The 12,921-nt window shown below is 41.2% G+C and overlaps 1 protein-coding gene across 1 annotated transcript; it reads right to left on the reverse strand.

Annotated features, from left to right (window-relative positions):
- Window positions 1-5,660: 5,660 nt before the first annotated feature.
- cyp26a1 (cytochrome P450, family 26, subfamily A, polypeptide 1) lies at window positions 5,661-10,050 on the reverse strand (the record flags this gene model as incomplete). Its single annotated transcript, XM_083932882.1, has 7 exons — window positions 5,661-5,999; window positions 6,108-6,254; window positions 7,320-7,454; window positions 7,588-7,737; window positions 8,288-8,569; window positions 9,244-9,468; window positions 9,862-10,050. The coding sequence occupies 7 exons, from the start codon at window positions 10,048-10,050 to the stop codon at window positions 5,661-5,663; spliced, it is 1,467 nt and encodes a 488-aa protein (XP_083789008.1).
- Between the last annotated feature and the right edge of the window lie 2,871 nt (window positions 10,051-12,921).

Below are 12,921 nucleotides of genomic sequence, written 5' to 3' on the forward strand. Positions count from 1 at the left end.
GACCCAGGACCAGGTGGAGAGATTATATCTCCACACTGGCCTGGGAACGAGAACTGGTTAATGTGGCCCGGGAAAGGGAAGTTTGGGGTCCCCTGCTAGAGCTGCTGCCCCCGTAACCCCACCCCGGATAAGCGGATGAGTGAAAGAGCGAGAGTGAGTTACTGTATATTGTACTGTATCTTCTATTACTTTAGAAGATAGCAGCACACCCTTAATTAAGCAAACCTCTAAGCCCTGAGAGAGCTTTTCTCAACATTCAGAACATTTATATAGCAGCAAACCAATATCTGCTTTTTAAAGATATAGTGGAGTAATGGTGTTCTGAGAAGAGAATGAAGCTACTCTCCTTCTGTGTGTGCTGTAATCTGAGTTTGTCTGTTTCTCTGTTGTGATAGCCGGTCCAACTGTGCATACGTGTTAGTGCATGTGACTGCTTTGTGTGTTGTATCAGATGCTGAGGGCTGTGGCAAAACATTGAGTTAGCAAGAGGCCTGTGAGCCACGTGGATATAGTTGTAGTTATACCAGGCTGTAAACATGTTGTATTTCTGCCATAAAGTTTAACATGGGACTCTATGGGGATTGACTCGCTTTAGTGGCCAGCCTCAAGTGGCCACTCAATGAATTGCAGTTTTTGGCACTTATACATTTTTCAGCACCTGAGGTTTTTGATTCCAATAACATTTGTAACCTAATTTATCTATAACCGTTACATGATAAGCCATAGTTATTTGTAAATTATCCTGTTTGGCATTTGAGGCACAAACAGCAGTAGGTAAACCTTGATCAGAGTACTTGTGTGATAAAGGAGTGCTGATGTATTAAGCACCTCTCTCCCAGGGTGTTGAACTCTACCTGACCTGCTGAATTTGTCAACAGTCTCTCAAATTATGAATAATCACAGAGAGCCACCAACAGCCATGCTAACGATCCGCTTAGCATTTCTTATTGGGCACTCATATGACTCCACAGCAGGGGCGGAGGGGCCAGCAGACACTGTGCAAACGCAGTTTGAGGAGTAAACACTCCCATTGACTTACATTGTCTTTCCCTGCACAGACAAGCCCATTGATTTTAAATGACCTTGGTCATCAGACTGCGCATTGAAGTTAAAGTGCATCCTCACTGTGCCTGAGTAAGCATGCATAATAGGACAAGGGACTTTCATTTAATTCGATTATTTCCTTCTTCTGCTGACCATTTGTTTGAGTTTTAGGCCATGAGCAGAGTGCAGATAGCCCTTTGTACTTTTGAGGTATGAAAGAATACATTTAAATTATTTGCTTCCACTTCCACTATAGTAAATGCATGCAGAGAGATTAAATACATAACATTTTACTTTGGGTTAGATGGTACACAGTGATATTTTCTTAAATGTTAGAGTCTGTAGTAAAAGTGTAGGGATAGAGATAACATGCAATAATAATTTCTATCATTATTACTATTATTCCATCGGAAAACACATATCATACTTACTTACTTACTTACTTACTTACTTACTTACTTACTTACTTACTTACTTACTGTACTGTACTGTACTGTAGTTCACAATAAACAATGTACTGGGATATTCAACATCTTGAATCCAAACAAGGACAAAACCTTGGAAAGCAGACCAGATTTTGTTCTCCTTTTCTCCCTTTTATTTCTATGGTAGCCTCTGCTTCCTCCAGCCTCCACTCCTCACCTTTCTCATGCACCGTTCATGGCAACAAAGTGGTTTGGTGTATAAAAGTTTTGCCTTCTATAGCACTACTTGTGTAGCTATAACAATGATTTACTCTGGACTATGTTCAGGCCTGAGGACCTAAATGAAAGCTAGCTAGTTTCAAACCTCTTTCAACACTGTGTTGTAAATTCACTAAAATGGTCACAAATTTAGACGAAAATGGCCTTGGCTGCGTAAGGTTTTGTCTCACTGTGTGATGGTGAACAATGGAGGGAAGCATACGCTCTTTAGAAGAAGGAGAGGAGGCAAAGTTCAGAGATGTTCATTCACATCGTCCGAGGGCTGGACTAGCGGGGATAGGATGGCTGGACATAAAGGTGTCAGCGACAATTTACTATTACAATTTGGCTATTAAGCTGAAACTTTTATCAACAGTGACTTACAATAAGTACAACAGTTCAGCATTTGTGGATCCAATAATCACAGTAGCTAAGTAATAAACAAGGGCCATGGACAACAGTACAATGCTAAGAAGTCACCGTGGAGTAGAGGGAGGCTGGGTGTAAATCAGAAGGGCACCAGAAAGAGAAACAACTTGTGAAAGAGGCCAAAGCACATCTGCCAGAGAGCTGCCATTAGCCTGAACAAACACTGGCTCTCATTTAACAAGTGAAAACTTGTATAAAGTGTTAAATACATGCAGTCAAAATGTGTCATGTTGCTGATTAGACTGACAACACTTAAAGGGACAGTTTGACTCTTTTGAAGTGTGAGGTACTTCTCCATAGTCAGTGTGTTACCTACAGTAGATGCTGGTTAGTACACAGACAGTTGGGAGAAGATTTCCAGAAGAAGTTTGAAACGTTAATTTAGATATGGAAACATACCTCCTATGGCATTTTTATCAAGAATTCACTGACACCAAAACAGCCAATCACAGTTTGAAAAAACATGGCATCATCCATAGCAACAGGGTCAACCCTGCCCTTTCTCTTAGCTCTCTTCTCAAAGTTCCTTAGTAAATGTTACTCTCAGCAGTTTTGTGTAGAGGAGTCCTCCTAGCAGGAACATCAAATGTATGATTTAATTGCAGTGTAAACAATGTGGTATAAAATAAATGTTGGCACATTTGAGTTAATGATATAACAATGTCAGAAGAGGTACCTCCAGACGAGGCATAAATTACTTAACTGCAGGAGACAAATTATGTGTGCACACTGTTAGGCTCCAATATAAATGGTTTCATTGATCTTCAAGATCTTCCTCAGCCAAATGAAACCTGTATCCCGACCTTACAGAGGACAACAGTCCGGGTGGCATGGTTGGTGAAGTTTCATTTTAGTAATAATCAAAAGCCTGTTATTGAAATGAAACCATACCAGAAAAGCAATGTGAGTACTGGACAAATTCCCCTTTTTAATGTCAAATAAAATGCCATATGTCCTGGCTCCACTGGTATTTTGAAGTTAAGAAGTGAAGAATCTTTTAGTTGGCTAGTGTATTTTATTTTTGCTTCATCGTGAATAATCATAGGTATTTTAATTATGAACATTTTATTGTGATAATTACAGATCATGGTGATTATACAATAACCACTATGTTGTTATCTCAAAAAGTATATCTACACTCTTGCAATACGAATCTAAGAAAGTAAGACATTTGTTTGTGAAAATGACTTAATGTATGTGGTTCACAGTAAACTGCCTGAGTCATGATGCAGATAAGCTGCACTGCATTTTACACCAGATTTAAAACTTCCACACGTTTGCCTATCATGAACATTCTTATCTGTATACCTCCACATATGAAGAACAGCCCGATCTTGTGGCATTTGAAATATAATAATGAATAATAATTTGGGATTGCCGTAATTATTTCTTTGTTTATTATTAACAGACCAAATGAATCCCATACACATGTTGTTTGACTTGTTTCATGAATACTGGAGCGTTTCACCACCCAGATCATCTGGTCTTCAGCTGATTGCTCCTTAGATGCCTTAGACACCCTTTCTTCAAATGAAATGTTCTATTTAAGCACCCAGATATACATAAGTTAACTGCTTGACCACTGCGACATTAACACATTTAACAGAAATCCATGAACATTTTGTTATCCTAAATGTGAGAATCTTATCTCTGACCCTGCAGTAAACATGTTCTCGTGCTACTGGCCTAATTTCACTGTTCCACTGAAGGTCTATACTGGTTCAGTGCCCTGAAACTAACCTGATCAGTATGAACTCTGTTTCACTCTCTGTCTGCTCATCTGCCAGGGTCATCAGCCCTCTGCTTTGCTTTCCCTCCTTCTATGGATTCCAGATTTCTCTCCTATTTTCTCCTCACAACTTATTGATTCTGAAAGGATAATGGAATGTGTGTGTGTGTGTGTGTGTGTGTGTGTGTGTGTGTGTGTGTGTGTGTGTGTGTGTGTGTGTGTGTGTGTGCATGTGTCAGGACCACCCACCTTCAGTCACTACAAAGTAAATACATTAACTGTCATCAGCAAACTTTACACAGAGAGCAAGCTGCTCTTTATCTTGTCATTTTCAAACACAGTTCACTGTTGACTACATTAAACCCTTTGCCAGATCAGCATTTTTTAAAACAATTTTATATAAAATTCCCTTAAGATTAGATTTGTCAGGTTCTTTGAAACTAAATATAAGAATATTGAATAAAAAGAATGAATTCAGGGGTGGCCAAAGGCTTAGTGGTTAGCGTAGTCGCCCCATGTAAAGAGGTGGAAGGTCCTCGAGGCGGCGGCCGTGGGTTCGACTCGGACCTGCGGCCCTTTGCTGCATGTCTCTCCCCCTCTCTCTCTCTCACCCCAAGGCTTGGAAAACTGCCAAAAAACTGAATGTATAGAATATTAAAATATATTGAATAGAAATATGTGTCCTGTTTTTTTTTTGGATGTTGCTAGCCTAGCTTAGCGTGTTTGTGTTTGAAGGAGCCCTACTTGAAATACTGAAAAAAAGTGGGCTGGGATTGCCTCCATGTGGCTTTCACCCCAATACCTGAAATACCAATCTTTTTTCACGACCACATGCACTAACATGCACACAAGGCCAAACAGTCTATCACAACAAGCAGAGAGCAACCCCAGTTTCCAACACAGCGAGAGAGAGAGAGAGAGAGAGAGAGAGAGAGAGAGAGAGAGAGAGAGAGAGAGAGAGAGAGAGAGAGAGAGAGAGAGAGAGAGAGAGAGAGAGAGAGAGAGAGAGAGAGAGAGAGAGAAAAAGAGAGAGAGAGAGAGAGAGAGAGAGATGTTACACACATTTTGGACAAAGTTAGACTGGCTTTCTCTCCCTCTGCTTCCAGTGGTTATGCTTAGCTAGGCTAACCTTACTCCACCTCTGTACTTAATACATTTCACTAGATCAATCTGGATCTTTTCTACTGTCACAAAAAAGGCAAATTAGTGCATTTCTCAAAATGTTAACATATTTTTAATACAAAACAGTTTAATGTAAATGAAATGACAAAAAAAAGATTATTTGCGTAACAGTTTTATTAAATAAAAGCACATACAACAAGTCGCTTAAATAAGTTGGGGTAAGATGCAAAAGTTATATAAACAGACTCTACATTACATATGTACATAATCCTATAGATACACTGAGCTGATTAAAGTGTTCCAAGCCTTTGTATAGTGCCTTTTGTTTAGTTTGTTCAAACAAAATACATATATTTATACAAATCCAATGTATTGACATCAAAATATAAAATGTAAAATCATTCTTAAGTTATCTACATTATGTACAATGTATGTCATGTCAAAAGAATCCGCATGGACACAAAATTATCAGAAGTACAAACATATTTCCTTTTGTGTAAATGCAACATTCGATAGGATTCTTTAGAGCACAGAGTAATTCCAAAAACTTCACAAATTGCTTTATTTTAATGTAATTCCCCTGTGGCTTTGGAGGTAAAACAGGCGATTTGAGACTTCTGCTTTTAGGAAATACGACCCCTTGACATATCAGTTTAATTTTGTACATAGCTGCTAAACTTGGTTGGCAGATTGTCCACAGGATAGACAGTTGGTCCTGTTTTCATAGTGGGTGGCCCATTTAAAAGAGTCCAGTGACACTTTGTGACCACTTCCACCAGGAAGACCTTCAGCAGGATCTTAGCAAACTCTTTCCCCACACACATCCTGGGGCCACCTCCAAACGGGATGTACTGGAACCTGGAGGAATCAGCCGAGGGTTTGGTCATGAAGCGCTCTGGCTGGAAGTCTTCCTTGTTGGGGAAGATCTCTGCCACATCATGGGTGTCGCAGATGCTGTAGATGACATTCCAGCCTTTGGGAATTTGGAAACCCTGAAGGGGTGATGGGAATGATTCGTTAGCAGTTTGATACAGGTTTTGAATTGTGTCTTTTTAATCTGCCATTACAGATTGAGTTCATAGAGATTTTTGTTAACTTACATTGAGTTCAAAGGTCTTGAGGGCCACTCGGAAGCCTCCAGGAACAGGAGGGTTGATCCTCAGAGTCTCTTTGATGACACAGCTGGTGTACTTCAACCGCTCCAAGGACTCAATGTTCAGACTGTAGAGGTCCATTCCCTGCTTCTCCTGAAGACATATAACGATTTTCACGTGAGGAGAAGTGGATGACAGTATTAAGTGTAATGATAGTTGGTGAGGAATGGGATAGCGCTGGTTGTTCATTTTAGCCAGACTGATTTCAGAATAGTGGTATTATATAACAGTAATCAAACCCACACAATAGGCTATGCTAGAAACTGGAAACAATCCATCTATACTTCACTTGTTAACTGTAAGTTAGCTCGTTAGTCCTGCTGGCCCTCCAAGTTCAGACATGCCTAGTTACACAGTAACTCAAAGCACACACCAAGGGAACTTAGCACTGTTTACCTGACCTGGCTAACCAATCTGACCGGAAAAGGTTCAGTGTGGATGACGGTATACTAACTCTACTGTGGAAGTTAATGTAGTAACTATATTACATTAGATATTGACACTTTCTCCTTAATTGCTACGATGCTTAAGGGTACTCAGACACTCATAATACTAACTTTTCTCCCAGGGTCTCCCAGCAGCTAGAAATATCTGTCTGATGGCAAGGTAAAGTGATTAAAATATTCTAAATAAAACGTTTTTTTAGGTGGCTAAAATATGCTACCCCTGTCCATAGCAGTACACAGTGCTCTATTCAAAGTGACCAGACTCCATTGACAAAAAACGATATTTTACCTTGCAAATTAGGGGAATTGCTGGTCTACTGCTGCTTCAATTGGTTAGCTGTTTGTGTTACTGTGTGACTTTCAGAGCCAAACTAATGTGGCATCCACAGCAGTACATTTCTTAGCATCTGTGCCGGTCCTCTGTCTGCTCCTCCAAACTGGGGATGTGCCGTCTAAGTGACTGTAGATAATACTGAATGACTATGGATGGATAAGGATATATGTAGCAACGTCATCATGCAGAAACCCATGTCAGGTCACATGGAGAAACAGCATTTTGATGCTAAAACATAGGTTCTTAGAACAAAATGTAAATGTTTGGATTTTAATATGCAAAGAACACTACTGGGAAGTGACTGATTGATTTAAAAATCTAAAAAAATAAAATAAAATAACAGACCCACTCGCCCTGTAAGTTGTACAGTTTAATTACCTTGTCCACCAGTTCCTGCCTCACTCTATCCACAACTTCAGGGTTGAGGGCAAGGAACATGACCAGAGAGGTGGCTGTGCTGGCTGTGGTTTCATGGCCCCCAAACAACAGCTCTGTAGCAGACTCCTTAATAGCCTGGAAACACAAATGTAGACACATATAATTAGTTCAGGCCCTTAATGACTTAAAATAAGGATAGAAGACACTTTTTAAAGTTTTTTTTTATGTGTAGTTGGACAAATTAGATGTAATGCGATCAGGTCACTACCTGCATGCTGAACGGTTCCCCATTCTTCTTGCTGCTGTCTATGAGCTGCTGCAGAGCATCTCTGTGTTTGGACTCCTTGTCTGACTCCTGCACCTTCTTCTTGATGTTCTCTTCTATTTTGGAGTGGATCAAGTTCCTCGCCTTCAGACCCTGGAGGACAGGAAGATGACAGGAGGAGTAGGGAAGGAGAGAGGAGAGGTGAAAATAAGAGGGAAGGATGAACAGAGGGCAGAGCAGAAACACGATGGAAGAAGATGAATTAGATTGGATAATATATATGCACATAAACAGAATCATTTATCAGGCATTTCACTTTGCAGCTTGCCTCATGTGATGTGCTTGTTCTAACCTAAAGGACCGTACCAGAGTTTTTAAATATTTAACTCCATTTACTACAATCCATTTATACATTGCAGGTAGCCTTTTAGTTCATCTAGCTCTACTTGCTTAAGTTAGGTCATTCTCCACAGTGAATCTCAGGACTTTAATACTGTCGTGATGTCAGCATGCTAAAAATATGGTTAACTGTGATATGAAAAATGGTCTTTTAACATTGCATTATTAGTTAATTGAACTATCCATAACCATACCAAACAGTCATAAATCTACATCTTCTCATGGTTCATTTTAAATCTGATCCACATCTTTGAAGTTTAAAAAATAAGCGAATCTGTATGACGACTATATACTGGTCTCTTACTCTGTACAGTCCGCTGAAAGGCACATCGATGGGCAGAGAGAATAAATTCTTGATCATTTCTTCAAAGGCTTCCACCAGCTGCTGCTCGCCTGCCTTGATCTGCTCTGGCTCGAAGCCCAGCAAGATCCTCATGGCGATGCGGAACATCAGCCGCTTCATCTCTGGGTAGACCAGCACGCAGGAGTCCTTGTCCACCCACTCCTTTATTGCAGCCCGCACCTCCTCCTGGATAACGGGGACGTAGAGCTCCAGAGCCTCTGTGGAGAAAGCCTGCATGATGGCCTAGAGAAGGACAGGAGTACAGAGTAGATCTTATTATGTTATCTAAGTGCACTGCAAACATCTCCTTATCAGGTCATTCAGCCCTTAAAGTTTATTTCTTAGAGCAAGTGAAACAATCTGCATTAAGAATAATTCAGTTTAATTTCACTTGGCATGACATTTGTGATTGACACTTCTGTCAACTTAAGTGAGATGTTTCTCAACCCTAGTGCACTAACCTGCATTCCATTTGATTGTATTGTATTTTGATAAAGTCACTAATTTCTAAAAAATCCATAAATTGATTTACATTGGGTGTAAATGTTTAACTACAGAATTTTCTATAAACTACTTATTTGTTCAGCGATTAATTATCAGACAGTATTTGTAAGACTATGTATTATTGAATGAATTTAAACAATAACAACCATGTTAGTTGTGCCCTAATGCAAATTAAGCAAGAGAAGATAATAATATAGGATATATGCTCAATTTTTTACTGATAAATGTGCTGTCAAATATTAATAGACTTTAAGTAAACTGGAACCCATGTCTCATTAGACAGGACAGCATGTAAACAACAGGTTATTTGAAAAGTTTCAGACTGTGTTCTGAGCAAATGATAAAGCAAAACCAGATTCCATATCGATATTGATACTGAAGTTTCAAACCCCACTGGCAGTAATGTAGCCTACCTTTTTCTTGCTCTTGTGTCGGGCTCCGTGCACGTTAGACAGTGTATCAGAGCCCAGGATGGTGCGTACAGAAGCGGGCCAATGCGCAGACACTAGCCTGTGCTCCCCCAGCAGAATCTGCCTGACGTTCTCCGCGCCCGTCACGCGCACAGTGGGGTTCCCAAAGAGGTGTGTGCGGTAGATGTAACCGTACTTCTGCCGCTTCATCCGCAGAAACTTTCTCCTCTGCAATTATGGACACCACAATGAAAACTTATAAAATTATGAATGTACACACAAGCAACAATGTTTCAAATGAATGAATGTTACTGCGATGATAAAATCAGTTTATCTGTATGTCTTAAAAACGGAATTAGGACAACCGATAGTGATAATATTGAGTTAAATGGCATATTTACTCCATTGAAATACAATATTTAACCCTGTAGGTGCCATCAGCGTCCCGTGGAATCGTGCGCTCTTGGAAGCAGTGCCGTTTGTTTGCCGATATGAAAACTGATACAAAACCATAAAAAACTTGAACAAAAGTTTGTCACATTTCCTCCAGTGTCTGTAGAACTATTTCCACGTGTGGATGTGTGAAAGAGATTGTCAATAACTGTGTCATGCGTTTAGTACCTGGAGGATGAGCTGCAGCGTCTCTCCAATGAAAGGTAAGCCCATGGATCCGGGGGGCAGCGGGCAGCGGCAGCTCGGATCTCTGCCTCGGATCATGTAAACCTCCCACAGTTTCAGCGCCACCAGAAACAGTAGAATGGGAAGCACGATGGTGCACAGAAAGGTGGCCAGCAGTGTATTAAGAGCCATGTTGCAGAGTGCCAAGCAGCGTCTTGTTGGAGAAGCGGTGCAGTTCAGGTGAAGCTCTATCAGCTACAGTGACTGCAGGCTGCTCATCCAGGGATTTTATAGGCTGCAAGGACTGCGGGTAGCCTGTTACCTTCTCCTCCCTCAGATAAATTGGTTCACTCAAAGTTCATCTTTAATTGTGGGTGTCGTTCGGCCCCGCCTCCGGTCTGTAATGGCTGGCTTGCCTCCCCATTTGTTCCAGCCACCGCATCCTTAATCCCTACCTCCTGTTGCACGCAGACAATCCGCGGCGGATTTCACTGAGAAAAGGTGCTGATTCCCTCCGAGACAATGGAAGCGCGTCCCAAGACGCCTTTGTTGGCAATAAGGCAGCTAGTTTACACACTCATTGCCTTGGCTTAATCCCCGTTTGTGGGATCAGTAATGATGCCTGCAGGGCGGCCTGCATTCAAGAGCAAAACGCTTTAAGCAGCACATTTTCAGATGCTTCAGCAAATGGAAAAGAGGCTCCTGAAGAATATCTTAATCCTTCTCCCCGTGGTTCTCACTGGAAGAACCATAACCCTACTTTTTATGACTTCATTCCGTTTGGTTCAGTTTAAAGGCGATGCCGTCTGGACAAATATTTCACCATGTGGCTGTAATGATTCCAACTTCCCTGTTGTCTTCGTGATGTATCATTATAACAATGAGGCAGCATCTCACTCTCAGAGATGAAATGACGTTTAACACGTCGCTGGAAAGCATCGCTGCCCTCTGCTTGACTCTGCTTTCAGATTGAACCTCTCTCTAATCTAGAGGAAGACTTCGACCTGCTCCAGTGTGTGTGTGTGTGTGTGTGTGTGTGTGTGTGTTATAAAAATGATATCTCTCAGTGGGTTCAAACTTGGGTCAGTAGAGACAGGCGGAGGGACACACGCTCACACACGCGCAAGGTTATCCCCGGGCTACGCCGCATGAAAATAAACACCGAGGAGCAGAGAAGGCGCTCATCTCCCGAGCCACCACATCCTCACTCTGCATTTGGCCTCTTGTTGTTTTACGACCTGCCACAACGACAGAACGTGTGTTTATGTGTGTGTGTCAGGGTCTATCAGAGAGAGAGACAGTTCGGCTGCATCTTTTACAATGACACATTACATGGATCCGTGTGTTCTGAGCTGACTGTGTGCGTTTTTAAAAGAGGGTGACCCGAGGTTTACCCTTATGAGAAGGCATGGCGACTATCACCATTCCAGTCACTGATTTCACATCATGGCTTGCTTGTAAAAGTCCGTGACTTTTCCTTTGGTTATCTGCTATTTACAAGCATGGCTATATAGACGTTGGGGACATGTCCTCTGATTTTTTCCCCTGGGAACTTTGGGGGTTTAGAAATAGGAGACTATTACAGACTTTTAAGGAGTTTTTACACTGGACGGTAAGTTTTATTCTAGAAGTTTATTGAACAGGGACAAATACATTGTACATTTGTTTCATATAAAATAGATGCCATGCATACAGGTTTCTTGCAGTATTTTTGCAACCCATCCCTGGTTAGACCTTTACTAAAAGTTACATAAGCAAAGTTAAAGACAATACACACACATTAGAATACAGAACATCAAATACAACACACATAATGACAAAAACAAGGATAACAAGTAATGTGTGTGTGTGTGTGTGTGTGCGCGCGCACTTGCCCTGTGTGAGAGGGTCAATGTTCACAGGTGTTTAACAGTTTCTACCATTGTTTTACTTGTGTGTTAAAAACCTTGAGCTCTGTCAGTGTTTTGATTTGCTGTGGTAATGTTTTCCACAGTTTGGTGCCTAACACTATGAACCATGATTGTCCGAATGTTGTTCTACGTTTTCGTTGTTATACAATTTCTGCTTGTTGCACCCCTAGTTCTGATACTACTGTATTGTTTGTTTACCAGTTGGCTGAGTATTTCTGGAGAAAGGTTGTTCATACACTTGAAAATAAGTTTTAAAAATGAAAAGCTTACAAAGAAATGTGTTGCCTTTTTGCCGGCCTAGTCCACATATTCAGACAGATCGTGGCCTGATCAAGCCCCCAATGTGCTGGCTTGGATGACATGTAAATAGAGTTTTGCGGCTTGTCGGCACATTGAGCGGAGGTGTCGATAACATGAACTGTTGTGCGACCCACAGCCAGAAGTTTTAAAACCAAGAAACAGCTGATCACAGGAAGGAGAGACAGCAAGTCACCACCTTCTCATCACTACAGCTGAATATCGACCATCAAGATGAACGATTGGAAAGTCTGTGAAATCTGTGAGATGCTGACAGAGAAAGTCGTACATTTTTAGATCACAGGGACAATGAAAGACGGGATTCTTTACTAAACTTTTCCAGTGTGGCTTTCATCAGGAGAAGAAACAAGTTATCACAAGATTCTCTTGTATTAGCTTCACTGCCTACCTGTAAAATCTAGAATAGAATTTTAAATCCTTCTCCTTACCTACAAAGTTCTTATTGGTCAGGCTCTGTCATATCTGAAAGAGCTCATAGTACCGGATTACCCGACTAGAATGCTGCGAAAGCAGGACGTCAAATTTCTGCCTTTTCCTGGCCGCCAATGTGAGGGCTTTTCTGTATAAAAACACTGACTAAGTAGGCCACTTGCATGCGTTGGTGCTGCCCCTTGAGTTGGGAAGGTCTATTGCTCATTGCCAGACCCTTTGCATTTCTAGATGTGGGTCTGGTTTTCCAGGCTACTATTTGGCTACCTTAAGGCCAACAATAACAGAATTAATAAATGCATCTGTATTAGCATGGGGGAATCAGAAAAAGCCTGACGGATTATCCTGCTAGGGTGCTCGGGGCAAAAGTTTGCTTCATTGGCCCACCTAACCTCACTTCCTTTCA

This window comes from Echiichthys vipera (genome assembly GCF_963691815.1).
Source record: "Echiichthys vipera genome assembly, chromosome: 18".
NCBI lineage: Eukaryota > Metazoa > Chordata > Actinopteri > Perciformes > Trachinidae > Echiichthys > Echiichthys vipera.